Source organism: Durio zibethinus, chromosome 18 (genome assembly GCF_047325235.1).
Source record: "Durio zibethinus cultivar Kanyao isolate XHJ-2024 chromosome 18, ASM4732523v1, whole genome shotgun sequence".
Taxonomy (NCBI): Eukaryota; Viridiplantae; Streptophyta; class Magnoliopsida; order Malvales; family Malvaceae; genus Durio; species Durio zibethinus.
In genome coordinates this window covers 11,860,546-11,887,921 of record NC_143179.1, presented here as the reverse complement: position 1 = coordinate 11,887,921, position 27,376 = coordinate 11,860,546, and the positions used below count along the sequence as shown (strand labels likewise).

Below are 27,376 nucleotides of genomic sequence, written 5' to 3'. Positions count from 1 at the left end.
TAAAAATGTTTTCATTGTCTTTAACCAATAATATATTAATTTGATGATGGCATTCTATCTCCATAGTTCATATTTTTCTTAACATATAAGAAAAAAAATTTCATCTTGTTTATTTCATTTTCATAATATATGACAAATTACACCAACGTTCTCTATGCCATCATAAAACGAAATTAAACACATGCATGTAACAGTACCTTTGGAACATTGAATTTGTATGTTCTTTTCTAATTTATAAACATGACTAATTTAGACATTGATGAGTATCCTTTAAAATGCTAGTAATCGACAAATGCTTCAATATTTTTAATGACATGCATTTTCTTTTAATCAATAATCTAATTAGCCCAAATTGTTGGCCAAAATTTAATTAGTGATACTAATATAAAATTTACAAAATATAGGGATGCCATAGATATACATACTTAATGTATTTTACATTACCATCAGCCACAATTCTTCATGAAATTATATATTCATTGCATATAATAAACTTGTATTAACTTATTATATTATAAATTCAAACAATTTATAAATGCTATCATTAATGGGAATAATATTTCAAAACCTAGACCTTTGTAAACCTCATAGTTATAATAGTTTGATATTTTCTTTTTAAACAAGCATCTCTTTAATCTCCTGCCTTTTGTAAGCCAATTTCATTAGTTATACAATAGGAACATTTATATTCCAAATTCTTGAGTTTATTTGTCTTACTTGTTTTAACCATCAAACACAAGTTAAATTGTACCTTAAACTTTTTCTTTGTGATTATTCACAATAAATTTTATTTTGTAAAATTACTTTTAGTGTAATATATCCAACAAGTAAAATACATGTTACATTACCGATGTTTTTTATAATAACAATTATTTGGTTTATTATCCACCAATTAATCCATAAACAACATATCTTAATAATAATTATTCACATACATCAATTTAATTTTAATTAGTTTTCATGAAAATTGAACACTAGCCAAAATTTGAACCAATAATAAATTTTTAAAAAATATATATCAACATTTGATTTATAAACAACCAACAATGATAGATTTATACAAATAGTTTGACTCAACTTATTATCTTAATTTTTGTGCCATGATATAAAAATAAAACTAATCTTGCAACCAAATCTTATTTTCTAAATATATTCTCCACTTAGATATGATTTTTCATGGTAAATTCTTTTACTCATTTCCAATTATTTTTCATAGAAACCATGGGACAATTTGCCTATTCTATGTATAATCAAGACATGACAATTAAATAATCGATCATTCCATTAAAATCCAATTTAATTCATTACTTGATAACAAGTGATAATTTTTTTTGTTGTAGATCAATTCATGTCTTTCTTTTTTATGTTTTCAGGCTATTTTTCATTTTAATATTTTTAAGCATTGATTTTTTAAATAGATATAATACAATTTATTAAACTCAATTATGGAGCCAATTTCAATATATACATAAACTTATGCAATGTAATTAATGTTTTACATATTGTGTTTTGACTTTACACACTAATGAAATTAATTATTAACGTATTTATCTCATTTAGTCAATCTTCTTACCAACAATTATGCAAAATATAAAATATATACCTCTAATAAAGATCTTTATGAAAATTAATATTTTGGTCCATGAAAATATTAATCCTTTAACACCTTAAGCCTCTTTTAATATTGATCTCCAAATCATGCCAATTTCTTTTCCTTATATCTTGTTTGAGCGAAATATAAATTTCTCATAATTGCTTTTAAATTGTTGTAAATAAATAAATAAGAGAAGAAAAATAATAAAAAATAATTTTAGCTTTGAGGTGTGAAGAATATTTTTTTAAAGGCATTTATGCCTTTAAGATACAATAAAATCTTAAACTCTCCAATCAAAAGTAGTGAAAAATGGTTATACTGAAATATTTATTTATAATGAATGAACAAAAATAAACTTCTATTCAGATGATTATATACTTCTGTATAATCATGACCTTTATGAACAATAATCTATTTATATTCAAATAGTTATGATTATTTGTCATATGATAATTATTTCTGTTCAAACATAATTATTTAAAACATGAATAAAACTAATACAAAAATTAATTTTATTTATAAATAATTAAATCTTTCTATCCAAAAATACACTACATTCTAAACTACCAACAACTAGTTATCCAGAGGCTAGAAAATTCTGATCTTATTGAGGAATTAAAACTATAAACTATCTATCGAGGCATCGGGTATCTATAAACTGTTAATTCAAGCCTACAAAAAAAAAAAAAGAGAAAATCTGAGCAACGCATTGCAAAAAGATCATCTGTCTCGTTCTTACCACAAGGCTCATAGGGCCTTTTATGGAGAAAAAACCAGAAAACAATGTTCCTAGGTATCCTAAACCAGAAGAAAACAATGCTTCTCCACAGAAAGTTCAAAGATGTGGCATTTCTGTGCTTTTTGGATGATGCATGGGACCAACAGCTTAGAAATTTTCATTTTACATCCATTTCTTTATCCTCTTCTGTATAAATAGATTGCACATACTTGGTTTTTATTCATTCATTTTTCATTTGATCATTTCTTTGAGATCAATTTAGTTATGTGATATATTAAGATTGATGGCTGATAGTTCAAGAAAATGTTCCTTGAGAAGCAAAAATTTCATTTGGGTGCATTGCATTAATCATCTTCTTATCTTTCCCTTAATTTTTTAACACTTCAATGATGAGGAAATTGAAATGAGCAATCAACATTGGTTAAAGCACATTTTTTTGAACCAAAGAATCTGTTGGTCTCTCCAACATAAAATCAAGACTGGGGCCATGGAGATGCCCATAAAACACACCTTCCTCATGTCAGATAGAAGATACACTGTCCAAAAGCATGGATCCCATAAAGAGAAGGGTTTTTTATTTAACAGGGGGAGGGTGGTCCACTTCAATTGATACTTTGAGTTTTATAGGAGGAAGCTGTTCTGCCTTTCTTTACCTTTTCTTTTTCTGTGGTTTTGGTTTTCTTTTATCTTTTGTAAAGGAAGTTGATTTATGGCAAGGGGGCAAAAGAATTGACTGTGAGACATATATAATCTGTTTAAAGTATTAATACTACTTATTCATTCAACCATAGTTTGGAAAGCAAATGTTTATCAAATTAATCAAGCATCTCTTTCCATATTTTAGTAAAATTTATTTTCCAAATGTTGTTGGTATATAAATTTCATAACAGTTAACATTGGTTCTTGTCTTTTTTCATCTTTCTTTGGAGATCAAAATGAGTTACTCATTTCAGTGATTGCCTTGTGGGGGATTTTTTTGTCCTGATTAGGGGGTGGGATTTTTTGTGTCCTGCACTGGGTCTCATTTCTCACATGATTGAAAGAGTTGTCCCACAAAACAAGCATTATTGAACTGAAATTCTTTTGGAGGGAATAATGCTCTACAAGAAAATCATAGGTGTATTCACAAAATCATTTTTGTACCTATTGAAAATGACAGCGCTAATTGATGTCTCTTTGGCTAAAGTTATCGAGGAACCTTTATGATTTGAGAAACCCAAGATTTTTTTTGGCCAAATGAGAAACCCAAGATTAGTAATGGAATTACTTAGATGTCATGCACTAGGTTGTGTTTAACATTTTAAGTTTCATTCCTGACTGATTAAGCTGTGCTTTCTTGTTTGGTACATTATGCTTTTAAGATTCAACAGCTAGTTTTGTTCTGATGCATGTGAAATTAACCAGAAAATAAACATGAGCCTAAATAGCTTGTCTGTTGTTTCCCTGGGATTTTTTCTTTTTTTCAAATTTTATTCGTTTTTTTTTACTAATATTGTTATATGAATCTTCTTATTAAAAGTTCTCAAAGTATGTCAGATTCATTGCGTACGACTGAATCCAGTTCATTATCTGATTGAGCATCTTCTGTATTTCTTTCCTTCTTTTTTTTTTTTTTTTAATTTCTCCCTTTATGTTTCTGAATTGTTGTTCAATGGTAGAGAGAGTTACAATAATCAAAAGGGGTGCAAGAACCTGTTTCTTTTCTTCTTTTTGGCTGTGTGGCTAACATAAACTTTTCTAGTAGGGCTATGGTGTTTTTCAATGTGATTGGCAATGCCTTTGCAAGACAGTAGGGAGCAGGATCTCCTTCTTGTCCAAATTTAGATTCTTGAAAGGACTTAATAAAGCAAATAAACTCGAATCACAATTCTCTAATTGCCGGTATCTATTCTTGTTTCTTTTGTTTTTGTACTCTATGTGGTGGGACTCTCAAGACCTGTTTACTGTTTAAAAACAATTCAAAAGGCATTGCAATTTGCAGGATGTTTGCCACTTTGTCCAGAGCATATAGTTATTATACATTCACAAACATTTCCTGGATTACAAACAATCATGGTGCCTCATATTTGGTTAAAAAATGAATTGGGAAAGTAGGATGGGATACTTACAGTGTAAGAAAACTGCAAATCTAGCCAGGCAGTTGTCTGCTTAGTTTTACGCCTTTCGCTTTCGAATTTTCCCCTTTTCAAGGGCTGATTGATGGAATCCTCCCTGTCTGTGTTAGCTTGCCAAGAAGCAACCCTTTGAATATATGTATCTACAACATCTACAAACTTCTTTCATTAGATTCTTCTTTTTCCTTTGTTTATATTTGGTTTTGAGAGCTTGTTCTTTTCTGATTGGATGGAGGATAATAATACATTTGGGCACAACAGAATAATGTTTTGCTATAACAGGCACAAGCCCCTATATCTTTTACAAGCTTAGAACACATTAGAGTTGGGAGAGATAGTGAGGTCCCATATGCTTGCCTGCTTGCTGCATGAAAATGCACAAAACAAAACAAAGAAACAGAGCTCCCATGGGCCTATTTCAATATATAAAGCAACAAGGGCAACGAAACTTTTCTGTTTTATCAGTCATTTTCTTCTCTCTCCTCTCCCAAAACACAGTGTTTGCTTCAATCTTACATCTTTAAACAGGACAAATGACTTCTTAACCGCCTAGTTAAAAGCACTTGTGAGTCTTTCTCTGCTTTACCGTCCCTTCATTTCTCCTTTCTGTTCACTGAGTGTTCCACATGCATTTTCTTCCATTAAAAATCAACATGGTTGCTCTGAGTTCTCTGTTGAATGGCATGCAATTCTTTGGTGAAAACTTGTAGAAGCAGCGAAAGATATGGTTAGGGGTTGTAGAGCTTTGAAGTATCTGCTTGGGGTTACTGTGCTTGTGGGAGTTATTTGGCTATTGTTTGTTGGCATCATAGCAAACCATGCAACTGCAATGACAAAATCTATAATGGTTCCCTCAACTAGAGATTTCAAACAACATTGGGAGTTTGTTGGACAAGAGAGGCGTAATTCTCATCAGGATTTCCATCTCAATTATGTAAGCAAGAGAAGAGTTCCTACTGGACCTGATCCCATTCACAACAGGTAGATATTCTTGTCTCAGATAATATGCATGTGCATATTTTCTTCTTGACTTAACCACTAGCCTCCCCTTCATCGATACTCATCAATGACCAGGCATGATAGATCAATCTTTTGTGGCTTGAATTTCATAAGACACTGAAAAAGTGATGCTTACACATACAGTTACTACCCTGACTGTAGATTGTTCACGTATGATCGACATACTGATATATAGTACTTTCCTGTTGAAATACATAGGTATTTTCCTTCTGTTTCAGTAAATCGGTTCCCTTCTTATATAATAATCCACATATGAAAAATGATACCATTACAATGAAATTCAAATTGGTATACACTTCATATCCTTCTTTTATCCTCACGCTACGGCTTTTTCTATACCGAAAAAAATTGGCATATACTTTTGGATTTTATTAGAACATTTTTCTTGTACTTATATTTTCAGGAGAGCAGCAACGTCTAGACAACCGCCAGGTCGAGCCTAAGTGTGAAATTGCTATGAGTCTCCTGGAGCGATGATCAAAGTGGAGAAAATCTGTTTAATCTTGTAGCTTAAATTTTCTGAAAATTTTACTAGCTGGTGTTCATGCTGTTTTGCCACTTTGAATTTGTGAACTAAATATATTCATTAAAAAGTTTTGCATTGTCATTTGTAACTACTTGGAAATGAAGATTTTCTACATGGATATCAAGGAAGTAAGTGACTGCTCTAGCACAAGCATGAGCATCAAGTACACAACCATGAAAGAAAGATTAAACTTTTGGACGTGTCCCACCACCATTTTTGCTTCTCCTTGATTAACTCTTTTAATAGAGAAATTCATGGATTGGGTTTGTTAGATAGATAATTGGAATATTCATATCTGTTTATTTCGTATTTAATACGCGTAAAACTTGAAAATTATTGCATCATAGTTTGTGTTCATATGTGTAAAGTAAAACATATTTTTTTTGTTTTTATTAAACACATTATTAAAATTTTAAACCGTATTACTTTTATTTTTATTTTTTATCATTATAATATTATATTATTGTATCATGTTTAAAATTATCGAATCTTGTTTTTGTTTAAGGATGACAAAAATTGGAACAAATTATAATGAAGGGATGTTGTCACCATACATGAACGGTAGCTTTTTGTGACATGAATTAATCAGCTACTACCATCCATTTTTTCTTTTTTTTAGTTATTTCTTCTCTCATGTTTCCTTTTCCTCCCAGGTAAATAAAGCAAAAGCTAATAACTAAAGTTGCTCACTTCTCAAAACATTTTTCCTTGAATTCTGCATTAAAATATGGCAAGTAATTTATCATTCTATCTATCATACTATTTATTTTGCAAAATCATGATGCTTAAAGACAAGAAATTTACTCCGTCCAATAAAAACCTAGCGCAAAACGTTGTAGGAAAAGTCTGAACACTATATATTCTACAAACATTTTCATCTATAATGCATTAATTCTTCATTTTCTTCAAAGTATTAGATTCCATAACGTATCCAACAGATACGGAGATCGAACCCTTCAAATAAGCATGGATACGGATCAGGATCCTATGCTCCGAGTCCAAGTAACATAGATGTTGATAATTTTTCTATCCAATTATATATATTTTGTAAGGTATTGTACATGGGAGGGAGAAGTCTTGTTTGCTGTCACTCTATATTCTACACTCTCCCTGTATTAGTTAATGATTTTTTGGCGTAGCTTTTGGAGTAGCCAAATGTGAACGTTTGACAACAGCTGCAATAAGATGGTAAGGGACATTTTTTAAGAAAATTCTTAGACTGGGTTTTAGATAACCTCAATTTAACAAGTTTATAATGTTACCAGACATGATTAGAGATTAAAGCAAATCAAATTGTACCTGTTATTTTAATAACCATGTCAATAAAACTCTAATTGCCATATTAGTAATTTAAGGTTTACACATGACAGTCCAACTAATCACGTCATCACTCGTAAGATATATAAAAGTAGAACTTATAAGTACCATGTTTTCTACACAATTTTTTGCTTTCTCTCGTTGTCTTCTACTCTCTCTTACTTCCTTTTCATACACCTCGTTGATTTGAGTATCTTAAAATACTACTTCCGATGTCCCCTAACCTTCTTTTTTATAACAAGTCTGATACATTCTTCATCTTAACTTCTAATAAGCCCCTCGACCAGACCAGAAATTGCATCAACAGTACCTTAACAGCTATCCTACTTATCTTAAAAAGTACAATCTCTTATGTTGATTCATGACCGTTAATTGTCCCAGCAGCTATCCTGCACATCTTTTTGTTTGTATTTTGATTACAGAACGAACAATGTAAGATTCTTTAATGTCTTTAAAATCTTTGAACATTTTTTTTTTTGGTTTCTTTTCTTTTTGATGGAACGAAGAAAAAAGCAAAATGATATTAGTATATGATTATTTAATGGTTACTCTTCAAAGTGAAAAAAAAAAACAAAAGAAGCAAGAAGCAATCTCTGTCATTACTCTTTTTTTTTTTCACTTTTTTCCTTTCTTTTTGCTTCTTTTTCTGGATTGATTTTGAATGGTTCTAGAAGCAAAGACTTGGTCCAAAGTAACAGAGATTCAAATTAAGGGAACTTTCTGTTGCATATAATGGGAGACAGCTCGTGCACCTTCTTTAATCTTTTTGATTGAAAGATTGGAAAAATTATGCACTCCTTATTGATGTAACAAAATTGACTGCCTCATGATTCATAAGCCTCAACATTCCAATATTCTAGTCTAGCCTTTGCAAGAAATTACTAAATTCATATTGCTGTTAAATACTATTAATAAATAACTTAGATTAGGGTTCGATTTTTGTCAAAAGCATTCTCTTACTAAAATCCCGAATGAACCATGTTCATATGAGAAATTATGTCTTTAAAATCGTTATGGAAAGAGGTTAGATAATATGTTAATTGAATAAATTATGCTCCTCGGGCCTACATTTACGGTTGTAGACCCATGGACAATCAGGGTCTGAAATCAGAATGAAATTGTGAAGTCCAAAATGCATTAAAAGCCTTGAGAGTGGACAGATGGATCCATGTTACAGTTAACGGTAGTGTTGATGTTGGCTTTAGAAATCTTAATTGGAAGAAGCAAGATGGAAGGAAGAAACGACTGTGATCTGAAGTTAGAAAATACGATCAGGGGACATCGGAGTTGTTACTCTAGAGCTCATTCCGATGCTTAAGTCAGTATTTTACTTAAGGGAAGGTTGGAAAGTCAGATAGTAAGGTATGTGTGAGAAGCTCTAGTGGAGAGAGAGTTCTTTTACAGAGTTGGGTCTCTCTTTTTGTGTGTTTCCTTTTTTTTTTTTTTTATTAATTTATCACTTGCTTGAGATTAAAAATGATGGTTTGACTAAAATAATTGATAATAGATGAAATATTTATATGAAACTCGAAAAAAAATGTATATGAATAGATAAAAATTATATTTAATAATCTCAGATAAATACAAATCGTATTTAATGATTTTAGATAAATTTAATGCTTATGGATCAATTTTTAATGTAATTGTTTTGACAAGTTATTGGTGAAGCTCTTGACGAGTCCCTCCTTATGGTGATCCATCCCCTTAGAAGAGGCGACGTGGCTACTTTGGTGTGTTTTACCTGAATTGCTTAAGGACTCAGCCATCCTGACCAATTTTTTATTGTTAATCAGTTGATTTAGGCGTATGGCGTGAGGGTTTCATCAACTTCAAAATCTTGTTGAACGTTTCTTTCATGTCATTCTTGATTTTCCATTCCATAAAGTAGATAAAGCATGGAATTTGACATTGTAATTGTAGCTCCATCTCAACACAGTAAATGTTCCTGTTCTACCAGACACAACCATACACACACAAAACAAGAGTAAAATCCACCACTACGACCACCAAAACCTAAACAAGATACTAATGTTCTCAAATTACCAGGAATCAATCAAAAGCAGTGATTATAATTCAAAATAAATACTGTACCGAACAGTTCATTAAGATCCTGTGGTGGTGCATATTTGACCAATTTGCAGCTTAGTTGAAAGGATTTCCAGCAGAAAAGCATTTGGGGCACATAAATAATCAACTTGTTGCTATGCCAACAGTGTACAAACAAAAGAGATGCCAAGCATTAGTGTCTGTCTACTGGAGCATGCGATGCAGCACAGTCCTGTTATCATCAGCCAGTTGTTGCTATTGATAAAAGCAATATATGGCATCACTGTCTTAACGGCAATTAAATTATTGTGATGATGCATTTAATTTAATTTAAAACATAATAATGTTGAAATGATATGATAATATAATATGAACAAAATAAAAAAAATAAAATATCAAAGTGATATGATTTAAAATTGTAACAGTAATTATATATGAGTTTAATAAAATAAAAAATATATTTTATATTTTTATATTAATATGAATTATGACATATAATTTTTATATAAAATATGATATAAACGTATAAATTTTAATATTTTATACATTATAAATATAATATAATTTTGGTCTAAAAAACTAAAAGCTTAGTTCAATGTCAAAGATTAGGCCCAATGTAAGGTGGATCCGGCCCAAACATATACATTTACTGGTTACGTGCAATTTTAACTCGAACAATTTAAATGCAAGTACCAAAAAAATTAAACCTCGGTAATTAAAATGTTGCGATCTAAAAATTCTTCCCGCAACGAGATCAAACGGCTACAACTCAAAGATCAACTTCTTCTCCAAATCTTAACCCTCCATCTGGCAGACAGACCCCACCACCAAACCTTTTCCAAATTTCAAAATTAAAAAAAAAAATCATTGCATTAAAATAATTTTAAAAAAATTCCCTTGTGGACCCCATCCCTTTTTACTCTGTGCCTTTAACGCAACATTAAACGCCACCGTTTTAACGTTTTCAGCAGAGAAGTCGTTCTCAAAAAATTCAAAAAGTGGGGTCCAAATTTCCCTGACAAGTAACGAGTAACGGCCCAATCAGAATCACCAAACTGACTGTTACTCGTTTTGGCAGGAGATTTTTTTGTCCTTTTCGTTATTCAAATTCAAACCCAAGGGCAATAACGTCTTTTAATTCCCTTTCAGTTAACCTCCTCTTTTAGGCTCCGTTTCTCAACGGAATGACCGCCCGACGAATCTGAACTCTGAGAGGTGAGAAGATCATCAACTCCCAAATCGCGATGGGAGATTCGGACGTAAGTTACGAAACTACCCTTGAATTCCTCTTTCTTTTTCTTTATTTCTTTTATTATTGAGTTTTGAAACGCGATTGATTGTTCTGGTTATGTTTGGTGTAAAAAACGGTGGCGTTGAAGGTGGCGTACACGGATATAATACTGAACACGGCGAAGGAAGCAGTGGTGAGAGTAATGGTGTCGGAGAAAAAGAGCGGCGTTGTTTCAGCACCAACTGAATTGTTCCAAGGAGGAGTCGCTTCGTTTGCTTCTTCGCTTGAAACACATGATCGACGCCAAGGTACATTCCTTTTTTTTTCTTCTTTTCAAATTTCTTTTTTAATTTATAAAGCATATTAAAATAGCCTTCTGAGATTTTTTTTTAGTTTGAACATAATTTTTATTTAAATTTTAGTTTGAATTTATAGATTTTTTTTTAAATTTTAAATTGTCTGGATTATAATTTTTTGAAAATTTTGCTTGCAAAAGAAGGAAACTAATTTGAAAATGCTGGTCAATGAATGTGAACAAAATGAAACCGATTGAGGTGAAGATTATATTTGTTTGAATCTTTTATGAATTTGGTTTATTTTAGTGATCAAGATTTTGAATATTGATTTTCGATTGACTCTTACTAAATTTCTAGTAAATTTTAAATCTTTTTTTATATTGACTTTATTAATCAGCTGAATTTGATTTCTCTTATCAAAATCCGAATTTCCAGTTCGATTTGTAATATATATAATGATTGGAAGGTACTAGGGATCTAAGTCTTGGTTGATGAGGTGCTTGATCAACCTCCAATTGTTGCAGATTTCTGAAGAATTGCTAGTATAAGATTAGGGTTAAGCTTCTTCTGGTTTCAAGAGGTGGTAAAATGTCAAATTGATTGAAAATTGATGCAATCACAGATGCTACAGTTCTTATTACTATCGATATGCCTTTTATCCCACATGCTGCAACAACTGGGCTGAATAAAGTATTTGCATTTTGCTACTATGGAAACACAAGTAACATAAAGTTTTCTTGTTGGATTCAAATATTCAGTTAGTTTAAAGAAGCTGGAGATAAGCCTGCCTACTTCATAAGTAGTTGTTAGTTAGTGTCAATGGATGCTGTCCGCAACAATCCTATAACTTAGATCTCCATTTTTTGACAATAAATGCTGCATTCTCAAATGCTTGCTTCTTTAAAGACATTTGAAGCAGAGACAACATCCTTTAATCAGAAGAGAAAGATCGATGAGCTTGAAGCACAGCTCCATGAAGCAGAGGATATCATAACAGATCTTAGAGTGGAATTATATTGTCTACGGGATAAGCTGGAGAGAGCCAAGAACACTAGGGTGCAGCCATGAAGTTGGCAAATCACCAGTGAAGATGCATATTCTCTAAAAGATCCAACAGCTGAGCGCACTGTACAATCTCCTTTAAATTCAGGATATATGACTGTCACAGAATCTGACATGAGGAACAATGGATTGAATCAGGGATATCCTGGTAATAAATGCTGCAATGCTGCAAAGCAAATTGATTAACCTAAATTTTATAATGTTGAGACTTATTATCCTCGTAACTCTGACTTGGCCACTGTACTTATTACAAGCAAGAAGCCAGAGTTGTATAGAAATGGTTATACATGTAATGCCCCCAATTCCACATTGAAAGAATGTGTGAATACGGTATGATGTATAAGTTGAGATTTAATCCCAAACTTATGAGGCGTCTTTTGTGGGACAAAACTGTGAGACTTTGAGTTAAAAGCGGACAATATTTCGTAGGTTAGATGTGAGTCTCCACAAATAGTATTAAAGTGATCATCAGTCGATGAAAACTAAGTGCTACATGGTGGGGAGCCATCTTTAGAATCTTAACGTTTAGTGTGATTTTAGTCTTGTGGTTAAATTCGGTTTAACAAGGACGTCAGGGGTGGAGAGATTGTAACACCCTCAATTTAACATTAAAAGAATATGTAGATATGATATAATATATAAGTTGAGATCTAAACCTAAACCTATGAGGCTTCTAATGTTTGGTGTGATCTTGGTTTTATGGTTAAATTCGGTTTAACAATGATGTCAAGCTTCACCCTCAATCCAACATTGAAAGAATGTGTGGATATGGTATAATATATAAGTTGAGATCTAAACCTAAACCTATGAAACACTTTTTGTTAAATAAAACCGTGAAACTTTCGGATCAAAGTAGATAATATCTCGCAAGGTGGATATGGGTCTTTACAAATAGTATCGGAGCGGTTATCAGTCAATAGGAACTAAGTCCTACGTCGTATGAGTCATTAAATGCTTTATAGTGGAGTTATGAGAGTCATTAAGTGCTACACGGTGGGGAGCTACCTTTAGAATCCCAACGTCTGGGATGAGAAGCTACCTTTAGAATCTCAACATCTGAGTGGGGAGCTACCTTTAGAATCTCAACATCTTGTGTGATTTTGGTTTTATAGTTGGACTCTACTTGACAGGGACATCAAGCTTTAAAGGTAGGAAAATTGTAACGTTCCTAATCCCACATTGAAAGAATGTGTAGATACTTTTGATATATAAGTTGAGACTTAATCTTAAACTTATGAAGTCTTTTTTGCAGGATAAAACTGTGAGACCTTCAAATCAAAAGCGAACAATACCTCGCAGATTAGATGTAAATCTCCACAATGTGTGGATACGGTATGATATATAAATTGAGATTTAATCTCAAACTTGTGAGGCACATTTTGTGAAACAAAACTATGAGACCTTCGGGTCAAAAGCAAACAATACTTCGTTGAGACTTTCAGGTCAAAAGCAAACAATATTTCGTAGGTTGGGTATAGATCTTCACAAATGGTATCAGAGCGCTCATCCGTCGACAAAAACTAAGTGTTATATTGTGGGAGTCACTAAGTGCTACACGGTATAATCTCCCTACCTTTAAAGCTTGATGTTCTTGTTAAGTCGAATCCAATCACAGGTCTAAAATCACACCAGTCACAAGTCTAAGATCACACCAGACATTAAGATTCTAGAGGTGATTCCTCACCGTGTAGCACTTAGTGACTCCCACGATATAACACTTAGTTCTCACCGATTGGTGACCACTCTGATACTATTTATGGAGACCTACGCCCAACCTATGAGATATTATCTAATTTGATCCTAAAATCTCACAATTTTATCTCACAAAAGGCATTTCACAGATTTAGATTTAGATCTTTACATATACATCATACTATATCCACACATTCTTTCAATATGAGATTGAGGGTGTTACAATACACAAAGAGTTTGTGCTCTAAAAGGAAATTTGCTGGATGGTAAATTGACTTCCGGAGATCTGGATGGTAAAAATTCGCTCTTGAGGGAAGAGTTTATTATGGAAATAAGTGCTTAACATGAGAGACAGTGTATGCAATCCTCTACTAAAACAAAGACCTTGAAGGCAATGGACTTTTCTGGAGAAGAAACAAAGAAATCTGTCAAAGTTCACACAAAAAGGAGGAGAGACTCGATTTAGCATAATCAAAGCTGCAGCACACAGATTTCATCCTGGTCAGCGCATGAAACCTTGTCAACCATCTTCTGTTCTTTACCGTTGCAGCACCTATACAATTAATGGAAATGTTAAACCTGTTAAAGGTTCTCGCACTGTGTCCTCTATCAGGGTTGGTAGTATGGATAGAGCAAAAAATTCCGGTGAGTTGGAAGAAGAATTGCGTCATGAAAGCAGCTGTCATAAAGATGAAATTGTGGCCATCTATAATGGAAAAAGAAATGAAAAAGTAAAAAGTAGCAATGATATTGCCACATCATTCCAGTCTCTTCCGGATCAGCTCACTGAGCCTTGTCAGTCATCAACAGTTCTTAGCTGTTCTAAGACGTTGAGATCAGTCTGCTTTAATGTGAAATCAAATGAAGATCAATTGAAAACAGCTGAAACTGAAACCAAGATAAAGCCATTGGCCCGTTTGGATCCTGGGTTAACACGTATTATTAGGACCAAAAAATGTCATTGTGGGTGTCAGGGCACTCAATAAATCTAGATTTGTCAACAGTGCTACAGACAATGACATGAAATTTGGAGATGAGTCTGTTTTGGTCCGAGAAGAGGGCAACTCCGGGGAGACTTCAACACTTTCATCTTCTGAAATGAGCTTTCCTTCACAGATTCTGACTTGAAAGATGCCAAAGCATTAACTAATGAATCTTCAACTAAGGTGGACAACTTCAATGATAGACTTCTCAAATACACCTTCCAGAGGAAGCGCAAGAAAGAATCGCGTAGTAACCCAGAAGAAAAGTCTTCTGAAGATGACAGTTTCAAGAGGAGGGCTGAGGAGAAAGAAAATAGTTTGCAAGAAACTGCTAAGTCTAACTTGGTTAATGAGTCTTCTAGAGACAGTCGGCGACTGGCTCAGGTTGGTCTTCTTTTCTCCATATAACTTTTTTATTCATCCTGTTTTTAAATTCAAGGTATCTTGCTATGATTTCATAGTTGTGTGAATGGCTTCAAGGTTTGTGCCAAAGAATTTCAAATGCTTTATATTCCTGTATATCATGCTTACTTAAAGCTTGTAGAGCTAACAAAATCCACCTTGTGACTGCATGTCTATTATAATTGTAGTTGTTCGTTCTCGAAATATAACCTAATGCGTGTATCTTTCTCCCTTTCCTGGCAGATCATTTCCTCGTCCGGTAAAACATGGTGGTAATAGAGGTTAGTTTCACATTAATCTAACCAAAGTAATGCTTGAAATGATGTGGTTGGTTCTTGAAGAATGCTTTTCTGATGAATTCGCAAATCTTCACCATTTATACAACTGTTTCTTGCAAATTTTGTTTTAACAATATTATTCCATATATCTTAACATAAAATATTACAAATTATCTGTCATTTTATATACCAGTATCTAATTCAGTGATAAATACATACATTTTTCATTCAAAAATTGCAGTCACTTTCTCCAAAATATCAAAAAGATATATTTTTAAATTTTTTAGAAAAAAAGTGTTTTTAATTGTATGGTCCAAAAAAGCAATCCTGTTAGGACCTTCATATTTTCAATCTATTGTTATTGTCGTAAACCAGCAAAAAATCTGCTCTCATTTCTCCTTTTCAATCTGTCTTTGGTTTTTTTTTTTTTTTTTGAAAAATTTGAAATCCATCTTCATTCACTGCATTAACCCACATTTACTAACTTTATTAACCTATGACTGGTATAATCTGTACGCCAACTGTTCATCAATTACATCAACCAGATCATCCTTGCTATTTCAACGTTTCTTTGCACACAAAAACAATCATACTAATTTCTCGTAAACTCATTAGCTAGTAATTTTTTATAAATTCATTAGATATGATGTAAATAAAGCTATTTAGATTGATCGGGGAAGAAATGTATTGGACGAAATTAAAATCTCTTTATCGCTAAAAAAAAAAAAAAAAAAAAAATCCATCATAATTTTTCATTTTTTCTTTCACTAATTTTAATACATTATTATTATTATTATTACTAGAAAGTTGCTCTTACATCGTATGGGGATTTTTTTAATTTTATAAAAAGTAATTTAAATTAGTTTTAAAATTTTTTAGATTAAAAAAAAGAGTTTAAAAATCTTATATCTAGAGTTTTTTATATTATTGTTTATATTGATTGGTTGTTTTTAATTTTTTTTTTTATAATTTATTAAAAATCTCAAATCTAATATTTTTAGGTTTTTAATTATATACTTTTTGTTTTTAAAAGACATTTTTAAAAAAAATTTAAATTTTAGATATGATAATTTTTAAAGAATTTTTATTATTTTTTTGTGAGATCTTTTAGTTGATTTTCATGTAAGCTATTTTTTCAATTGATTATTTTTAGTTGCATTTTTTTTTTTTTTTTGGTCTTAATAAGTGATTGAAATTTAATATGTTATTTAGTCTTAAGATTTTGAATATTGATTTTTTCTTTGATAAGTTAAATATATTTTTATGAATTTTTTATTATCTAGGTGTTTGTTTTTTTTTTTTAACAAAAACATTTGAGGGCATTATAATTGCCAACAACATATAATCATTATGTACTCAACTCTTATTATGTTGTTTTATTATAATTATAATTAAGTAAATAATTCTTTTGAAAAAAGTTTTTTTTATTTTAATATACTCCACATAACAAGTAAAGGTTCCACAAATGTTAACATATTAACCGTTAAAAATATTTTTTAAAAATAAAAACAATAAAAAGTAACACATGGCAAGCAATGAACTTACCTTATCTCACTATACTATCCTTTAGGAATAGTTTTTATCTTTTTTTGAAAAAAAAATATTTTAAAATACTTCACATGATAAGTAAAGGGTTCATCACATGTTAACATACTAATTGATAAAAATATTTGAAAAAAATTAAAAACATTAAAAAAATAACACATGGGAAGTAATGAACTTGTCACATATCATTATAGTATCCTTTTAAGGATAATTTTTATCTATAGGATATGATGTAATTTCGTCGAGAATAGTTAAAAAAATTGACTAAATGCTCAATTTAAGATTAAAAATTTAAGTGGTTGCTCAATTAAAGATTTTAGCTTTAATTTGATTCAATATAGGATATTACGTTTTCAAATTTGTTCAAGTAAGGACTAAGTTACGATTATAGCTTACATGCATCATCAAGTCTATTATCCGCTAATGTTTTTCATTAAACCCATTAAATTTAATGAATAAAATATAAAAATTGAATATAGTAAGAATTGATTATCAATAGGGAAGCAAAAAGCAAAATTAAACACAACAATTAGCCTTGAACAATCAAGCAAAAGAGGTTAGACAGTAGCAATTCATAATAAAGTCATTGAAAAGCAAGAAAATTGGGCAAAGTTTTAAAATCTTTGAAAGGAGGAAAACATACATAGTAAATCAATTGTTCTGAAAAGTTTGGGCTAAGAAAAAATTTTTTGTTAGGCAATCAATAAAGTAAATTCATCAACAAAATCAGTAATCAACAACTAACCTTAAATAAGCAATTGATCCAATAAAGGAGTTTTAATACATAAAAGCAACTATAGCAGTAAGATTCTAGAAATCAGTAGTAAGGATTTTTTCTGAGTTTGATTCTTTTTTAGAATTTCTCAGCAAGAGATTTTTTTAGGTTTGAAGTTTAAGCATGCAAGAAAGAGCTCATCCTCTGGTCAAAAAAAAGAAGCAATGTTAAAGCTGAGGAAAAATTGGAAAAAAAAAAGCTGCTTGAAGAAAAGATTAAGCCTCCAAAGTTGTCGAAGGAGTTAAATGAAATAGTTGGAAGCTTTCATTGCCATGTTTAGGTAGCATTTGGCTTTAGATGGAAGAAAAGGAAGTGATAAGTTTTTATGTACAGAGGAAATAGCCTAATATGAAGAAGCATATCAACCTTTCATTTGATAGGGTAAATTGTTTTGTTTTAAAAGTTAAAGGGTAATGTTTCCCATTGTTTTGTTCTTTGTCTTCCAAATTAGAATTTAAATTATTGATATCCTTCACTCCTAGCCTAAGTGGTAAGGAGCCAAGGGACATAAGGGCTTAGGCTTGAGCCATTCCTCATCCCACACCTTGTGTTCAAAAAAAAATTTTAATTGTGGATTCACAAATTCTTTTTTTTTTTAGTTGAATGAACAATTTTCTATTATCTAAACAACTCTTCAAATTTCAATTTTCATTCAAATCTAATTATAATATGCATATTTACATTTTATGGGAGTTTTTCAATCCAATTTTCTAATGACCGTTTTGTTAAGATTAATTCAAATTCTATAAAAATTTTGTTTGAAATTAGTTAGATATTACTTAATTGATAAAAAGATTTGCAAGAGAATAATTCTAAAAGGAAAATGATTTTTAATTGTCAAATTTATATGTTTATAAATAGTTAGGTCTCTAAAGAATTAGATATAAGAAAAAGATATAAAAGAGTTATGGGGTTTTATTGAATAAACACATCATAGGTTTAGAGGACATTAAAATAGTCCTTATAGGTATGAGTTTGATATAGTTAGGTGTGTATGTGTGAGTGGACTAGAGGAGAATGAGACAATCCATAAAAGTATAGTAAGACACATAAATATGTGTTTATTTGAATTAAAAATACTTCATTGATTTAGTAGAAAATAAAATGATCTATAACTATTGTTTGAGAATGAGTGTTGATTGATATATTTGTTTATTTGTAATTCTTTATAACTAGTAGATCTTTTTTTTCATTTATAAACATATGCCAATTAGATTGAACCATATTAAATTATTATCTCTTGTATGAGTGATTAATTGTTTGATTACACTTCCATTAGTTTAGATATTTAATTGGATTTGATCTCTTTAACCATATCCAAAATTTGTGAATAAGATTCCTAACATTTTTGTCAAGTTAAAAAATCAAATCAAATTACAATATTAAGGCCATTGATTTTGTTTTTACTCTTCGTTGTGAAATTTAGGAATATTAATGTTACCCATACTCAACAGGAAACTCAATTTTTTATCCAAATGATAATAAAGATGGATATTATATTGTGGGTTTGAAGATAAATATAATTTTAAATTTTTATTGGGTATAAGGATGAAGACAGGCAAAATAACACGTACTCATACCTTACATATATATATATATTTATCTATATTGGGTAAATAAATTTTTATTAAATAATATAAATTAATATTTTAGATTAATTAAAATTAATATATTTTTATTAAAAAATTACTTAAATATAGAAGATAAAAATAAAAATAAATAAATTTTTGCTTTTATTTTTTTAAAAAGCTATAGTATAAAAATTACACATATTCATTAAATATATATAAAAATAAAAGTAAAGATAAATTTAAAATATCCATTGGATATAGGTACGATAATGCATATAACATAAAATTTTAGGGAAAGAAATAAGGAATGCTTTACTCTGTTCAAACCATAGCCATTGACATCTCTAATAAAATTAATCCAACAAAGGCAAACTTTAATTTGTACTTTTTTTCCTTTATAGCATAGGTGAAAGAGTATCATTCGTTTTGTTCCTTATAATTAAGTTAGGCTTTTTATAAAATATTGGTATGATAAGTCGCAATTTAACTAGATTCATAAACACTTTTAACATCAATCATCTTTAAAAAGAATAATTAACGTTAAGTGAATCTAAATTATTTTGTTTTCTTTATTCATTCAAGATGAGAAATCACATTCTTAAAATCATAATAATGTTAAATTTTGGTGGAGCTAAAATTTATGATAGTATAACATTTCTTTCAGCATTTTTATTCAACATTTTTTTTTGGATTTACCGAGTTGTTAGCTGGTGTATTAGAGTTGGCTTCAAAATTAAAATTTCGAATTCAAATTTCAATTGTAAGTCAAAATTGAAAAGAAAAAAAGAAACTTTTAGACTTGGGCTGAGAAGACTATGGGAAAAGGGCCGGAGCGATTTTTTTTTCTCTTTAATTGGCCCAACAAAAAAAAAAAAAAACAAACTTTTTTATTGGAATACTTGGCCATAACCCATTTTAAAAGTCTAATTTGGAATTTTGAGATATATACTATATGAAATTATTAAATTTATGACCACTTAAAAGATTCTATAACTTGTATGAATTAAATTATAAATCCTTTTCCTGATAGCTACTCCCATTTTTTTTCTAACTTTCTCCACTATTTTTCCTAAAAAAAAAAAAAAATGAAAAACAAAGAAGTGGACCTACAAAGTCAATTTTCACAAAGTGCATAACAGAAATAATCAAAGCTGGATTTGATTTTATATTTATGATATTTGACTCTAAAAGTAAAACCATCTATATTTGTCAAAACCAAAAAAGAAAGAAAATTTAATAAAATTATTAAAGGGTAGAAAATTATGTTCTTAACTTAATCAAAGATGAAATTTCATCGTTATCAAGAATTTATCAAGTCATCTTATCTTTATGATAAAAAAGGACTTGGTGGAAATGGGCTTACGTTTTTTCTTTTTTTTCGAGGCAAATGGAAGATAAACCTCAAACAATTCAAGAGCTAGAAATAGAATTAATCTTGAACCTGTGAAAATGAATGTTTAACTCAAGTAATAAAAAAAATATACTCTTTTTTTGATTGCATAAATTAAATCTGTTACAAGTATTTTTAGGTTTAAAGAGCAATTAAATTTCTTTTTTTTTACCATTAAAGATTATCAGCAAACAATCAAGAATATTTTTTTTGCTTTTAAGCCTAGCTAACATATCAGGTTGACTTGTAGGTCCTCACCTTACCAGTCTATCCATTAGGCCCCTCTAAATGCTAACTTATCATTTTTAGAGTATATAATTAACATTTAGGTTAACTCAATCTATCAAGTCATCCTTGGTTTTAGGATTGAGGTTGCCTATCTCTCCTCTCTTTAAAGTATAAATAAGCCCATTCAAGTATCATTTTACCCTCTTACTTTTTTTTACTTTTTTAAAATTTTTCTTCCTATTATTTTTCTCTGTTGATCTCTGACTTGAGCTTTAAAATACAAATGCTACCCCTGAAAAGCTTGGTACAAACATAATTTATTGAAAGATTGTAAAAGAGATAATTTTTTTATAAATTTATAAAATTCAACATAAAAATTCTAAAAATCATTCTATCAATGGATATGATATTTTTTTGATCGTGGAGTCTAAAAATTCTATGATGATTTTGTTGATAGATGCAATAATTTTTCTTAAAAAAAGTATATATATGGTCCCTTAATGACTAAGCAGGTAAAGAATCATTTTTCCAATAATGAAATGAGAGAGACAGATATCTACAAAGAGCAGAAACTCGTTTGCTTATGGTTAGAATGTTGCAACCTATGAAAGCTGTGCTCATGTCCCCATGCTTTCTTCTATATTTCTAAATTCTAAACCAAATCTTCCCTACTCTATTAAATAAAAAATTAAATACTATCTACACTTTTGCTTGGTTAGTGAACAACATAAAATTTAAATGATGATCAACTTCTATTATATATTTTCTTATCTCAAGTTTGGAGTGTGTGTTACATCCATCTTGTTATGCACTTTTTTGAATATCAATCTTTTCTTTTTTTTTTTTTAATTTTGGTGGGTCTTTGTGATCCCTATTTATGTTGTTTTTATGACTAAGAATTGCATAAATATTTTTCAATTCAATGGTTTTCAATGAATGGATGTTATTAAAGTATTCATTTATTTACTATTAAAATATTTTCTTCAAAATTTAATTTATTATGATCAATTCCTTGCTTAAAAAATAAGCATAGAATCTCTCATTTAAATTAAAAATGTCGATTTATCTATATTATCTATCCTTTTGATAAGTCAAATTTTTTTTAAGTGTTTTGCTCATAATTTAGATAAGATTTTCGTGATGTACACGAGTGAAAAGTTTTATGTATATATATATTTTTTTACAAAAAAGTTACACTTCTCTAGAAGAAAGGATTGTAATCGATAAAATTTAGAATATTAAATCTATTAAATATCACTGTTTAATGATAATTATATATATCAATCGAATTAAGTTACGAATTTTTACTTTTTTTTTTTTAATTCTGATATTAGCTAATCAAAAGAAATTCTCATTTTTTATTAAAAAAAAAAGAAAAAAAAAAAAAACAAGATGTTTTTTTGATTAAAACTTAAATTAAACGAAACGGCAGTCCTTAATGCCCAATGCAGGCACAGAAAATGAATCCAATAAAAATGTGGGAGGAAAAATCTATTCGACCTTGATTGCTGCTTCCTTGACCTTGTGCATGTGAGCAACTAGATCAAATATGACAGTGAAATTCCCTTTTTTTTTCTACATAATACAGTGAGGGATATTTCAAGACTTTGCTTATATCTATTTCTTTTTTTTTTTAACAATTTTAAGAATATATTTTCGGTAGAACAAAAATTTAATCATGTCTTAATTATTTCTATCGATTTGATTTTGATGTATTCAAAATTTATTCTCAAATAATTTATAATAAGAATTAAACTTTGGTTAGCAAATAAAAAGAGTTTCTCTTTACCAATTTAGTGATATTTTCCTCGATTAAAAAAACAATAATCTAAAATACTCAAAGAACTTAGTAAGACAATAGCTAACAAGATATGGAAGATTGATATAAAATATTTCCAATGAATGGCTTGATGAATAAACAACTAGAGACAAAAAAAAAAAAATGAAAAAGGTGAGTGATGAGAACAAATCAACCGCACAATTGGGGTGGTGCGGTCATAACTGATATGGGCCAATGCTGCCCTTTGGGAGTGGATTGTGAGACTCGGTTTCTGGTTAGGGTCAGGACTCAGGAACTCCCAATCTACCCATCAATTGGATGATTGAAACCAAGATATCTATATTTTAAAAAAAATAAATAAATAAACCATCAATTTTATATATTTCAGCTGTATCGGTTATCATAATAATCGGTTTAAGATTGAGTAATTGATTGGTTGGATCAATTTGATTTTGAAAATATTAATAATTAAATTAATTAATTATTATTAACCAAAAAATTGAATTAATTAAAATTTTTTAAATAATCGATCATAAATCAATTTAATTTGATCGATTAGGTTAAATAAATAAAATTTTCATTATTTTTTATTATAAATAATTATTTAATTATAAATTTAATTTAATAAAATTTAAACTCATGTATCTTTTAAATTAAATCATTAAATAATTTAATAATTTCAATAAATTTTATAACAAAAAAATAAATAAATATATTTATATTAATTTTTTTACTTTTATTTATTAAAAAATTGATTAATTTCATCAAATCGATTATCAATTTTAAAAATAAAAAATTAACCAAATTAATTAATTTAAAAAATTTAAAAAATTTATTATAATCAAAATCAAATAAAATAAATCGAATTTACTTGATTTTAATCGATTTAATCGATTAAAATTAATTTTTATTCACTCTAATTGGTTTGCACTAAAAAGAACGAATCTAGATAAGATTTCATTTAGATTACCAATGGATTTAGTCTAAAAATTACGGGATGAAACGGTAAAAATTTTCTTGTTTGATCGTTCAAACAAAAGTTAAAAAGTAAACAAAATCTACTCTTTGCTTTAATCAAAACCAATTGTAAGAGTTGATGAAACATCAATTCATGACACCTATTCGTTTCTTCTGTTTTTGTTTTTCCTTGTTCATGGGATCAATTATCAATCTTAAAAAGGACTAACTCAGCTAGGCAAAGAAAACGAAACCAACTTGGAAATTTTTGAGACCTCAAGTATTTGTCAATAAAAAATTGGGCATTGCCTCAATTAATAAGTTGGATATCCTAATGTGATAGGGCATTTGGGTTTTTCAAATTGTTTGAAAAAGGGTTCATCTAGGTCTACCCCTATCCTATATATTTTAGATTGTTGACTTTGGACAATGAAATTAACTTGTCACCTAATAAATGCACAACACATACGTGAAGATCACCACCACCACCAGCTCTAATAATCAAAGAAGAAATTTTTGATAGAACCTTGTGAGGTCCATATCTTTATATATTTTTTTGTGGTTCCTTGAAATTTAGGAAATTCAATTACAAACCCAAATAGAGGGATGACAACGAATTAAAAATAAATAGATATTCATATTATCCAATCAGATTATGTCGAATTTAAATGCTTATGAATAAATAATTAATAGATTTAGATAATAAATTTATTATTTATGAAAAATTCAGATTTAGAAAGATTTCAAATAATACTTCTTTGTTAACAAATATTTCAGCACGTTTAAATTTTTAATGAATAGTCTTGTATATTCAAATTTGTTATTTATTTACATATATAAAATTTATAAGAGTTTATATTTATGAAATGATTCAAATTTTGCAAACAATTTTTATGTATTTATTATTAATTAAAAATAAACTTGAATTTTAAATTAAAATTTTATTTATTTTATATTTTAGCAAAAAAATTAAGTTAAACAAATATTTTAATAAATTCAAATATTTAATGGTTAATACTTATTTAGTTAGATACAAATTCAGATACTGATATTAAATTTAAATGAACAATTAAATAAATTTAAATACCATAAAAATTAAATAAATTCAAATACAAATAACTAAAAATTAATGGATATCCGCTTTATTACCATTTCTGGCCAAATATACATGGCAAAGGAAGTTTTTTCTCCTCATCCTTCCCAGCCTTGACTCTCATTTTATCTTTCTTTCTTCGTTCCTCACTCATTCTTCAATCTCTTGGGATTTTCGCTTGAATTATATGTCTAGACTTCGTGGGTTTGTCTCCTTTTGAACTTTCATTGAAGCTCATCTCCACTTCCTACCACGCGATGAACACAATGGCATTCAACAGTTAAAAACTATATATTTTTTTTTAGTGGTATGGACTTAATTTTCTTTAGGAGTTACGATGGATGACAAGAACCCAAAGTCAAGTTCTGGGAGATTTCGTAAATGGTTCAGAAGGAAGCACAAGCACAAGCATAAGCAACAACCTGATCGTTACTACCTGGATGAATTACATTCAGGTTTTTAGGTTTCTTAATTTCTCCTTTTTCACCATTGGTTTTGCCTCTTTTTATGTGAGTTTTTCTATTGGTTTTTGACTGCTGGGTATTTCTTGCAGGTGGAGGTGAAGATGAATGTGATGATTTCATGGAAGATGTTTACGTTAGTTCGTTTGAGATGGATCCATGCACTTCAACCAATGAGTTAAGGTGTGTTTTACAGGCTTAACATATATGGTTAATGAAATAAAGGTTGAAGATATCGACTAGCTAACCAGTCCTCCACGTTTCAGAATTTTTGTCGGAACTTGGAATGTTGCTGGCAGATCTACTGTAGGAAGTTTAGCTGTTGGTTTAGATGAGTGGCTAAAACCCCAGGATGCTGCTGATATCTATGTTCTCGGGTATGAAATAATTCAAAAAATCATGTAAATGCTGTTAGTCTCTATATAATCAAAAGAAAGAATCAATCAACTAAATTGACACCAGAAAATTTAAACCCGCAGATTTCAAGAGATTGTACCATTGAAAACTCGAACCGGAGCAGAAGATCCGACTGAAGCAACAAATTGGAACATGCTAATAGGAAAAACACTTAATGAAAACTTTGGTTGCCCTTCGTTGACACCATTGTTGAATCCAATCTCAAGTGACAACTACCATTATGTAAAAATTCCTGGTTCTGGAAGAAAAGCTAGTTTTAGTGGAATAAGTAATGATAATACTCCGATTAGAGGGAGATCAAGAACTCAACATCAGCAGCGACCATTCATTGGGGGCAGCAAATACAAGCTAATGGCAAGCAAGAAAATGGTTGGAGTTTTTCTTAGTGTATGGATGAAGAAGGAATTGCTCAAGAAATACTGCATTTCAAATGTGAAAGTTAGTTCCGTGGCTTGTGGAATCATGGGTTATTTGGAAACAAAGGTTCAGTTTCAGTTAGTATGTCAATTGAAGGAACCAGCTTTTGCTTCATTGCTGCTCACTTGGCTTCTGGTGAGAAGAATGGTGATGCAGGTTGAAGAAATCATCAAGTTTTGGAGATTTTTAGGCGAACTTCTTTTCCTCGATCAGCCAAAGAAGATAACAATCCTCGTCCTCTCACCATCTTAGGACATGAGTAAGTAATATTCTTCAAAACAAACAAAAGATTCAATCAAAATGAAGGATGAATGAAATCAGTCCCCAATGGATTGATATTAATTTGTATCACTCAATTTAGATGAGGCTCCAAAATTTTCAAAGAAAAATTCTCTATCCCTTAAGATTGCTAATGATTAAGAATCCGATTTATGAAATAAAATTTTATCATTTTCGTGGAGCAGTCGAATATTCTGGTTTGGGGATCTCAACTATAGGCTATGTAACTTGGAAGACAATCTAGCTAGGCATCTGATAAAGAAGCAAGACCGGAAAGCACTGCAGAAATTTGATCAGCTTCAAAAGGAACAAGAAGATGGAGGAGTATTGCAAGGTTGGAAAGAAGGAAACATCGAATTTGCTCCTCCATGTAAGTATTCTTCATCAAATTGCAATCACTACTCGGATGGCCTTCCCAACAGATCAGGAGAGAAACAAAGGACTCCAGCATGGTATATATTTTGCACTCAACCACCTTTTACATTATCAAATTAGGCACATAGTGACTACATATAAGACCTGAATTTATGACAAACTTTTAAGCATGATTTATGTGTCTGGTGGCAGGTGCGATAGGATTCTGTGGTACGGTAAAGGAGTGAAACTTTTATCCTACTTTCGCAGTGAAAGTAAGGTTTCCGATCATCGGCCAGTCTCTGCCCTATTCTCAACACAGATAGAAGTCATGAACTCCATTGTAAGTTCTGCCATTCTTACCATAGCATAATTTTAGCATGTCTTTCCTACATATTATTACTGGTCAATGTACAGGATAGCAAGTTTTGAATTAAGTTTTTGAAGTATGTGCATAAATCATGGTACAATAGACCGTATTTTCATTACAGGGGACAAGCAGAAATGATCAAGAGGGCAAATCTACATTGCTATCTTTGATTGTAAAGGGTACAGAAGCATCTTCAACACTCAAACACAAACTGTAGATATAACCTTATGAGAGTGGATTCGGCTAATTTATTTCACTGCAGGCCGGCTTTGAGGAGGCATTATTATTTCATAATCTTCCTTCTCTTTTTTTCTCTTCCTTTTATTGGACAGGATTATATGACTTGGTTATTATTTAGATCCACGGATGAAAACTAGTGTCTATAATTCAATAAATATAAGTAAAAATTATCAAAGAAATGAACAATAAGAAAGAACTG

At 30.1% G+C, this 27,376-nt stretch overlaps 1 protein-coding gene and 1 pseudogene across 2 annotated transcripts; both read left to right on the top strand.

Moving 5' to 3' along the window:
* Positions 1–3,725: 3,725 nt before the first annotated feature.
* LOC111300952 (CLAVATA3/ESR (CLE)-related protein 25-like) lies at positions 3,726–6,197 on the top strand. Its single transcript, XM_089747582.1, has 2 exons — positions 3,726–5,428; positions 5,871–6,197. The coding sequence occupies exons 1-2, from the start codon at positions 5,172–5,174 to the stop codon at positions 5,908–5,910; spliced, it is 297 nt and encodes a 98-aa protein (XP_089603708.1). The 5' UTR covers positions 3,726–5,171; the 3' UTR covers positions 5,911–6,197.
* A 5,749-nt stretch (positions 6,198–11,946) lies between these two features.
* LOC111299596 (type I inositol polyphosphate 5-phosphatase 8-like) lies at positions 11,947–27,290 on the top strand (annotated as a pseudogene). The gene is made up of 10 exons (XR_016329874.1): positions 11,947–13,093; positions 13,198–15,004; positions 15,266–15,303; positions 24,969–25,094; positions 25,193–25,283; positions 25,367–25,477; positions 25,580–26,193; positions 26,399–26,665; positions 26,781–26,910; positions 27,059–27,290. The product of XR_016329874.1 is annotated as a type I inositol polyphosphate 5-phosphatase 8-like (transcript).
* Positions 27,291–27,376: the final 86 nt, after the last annotated feature.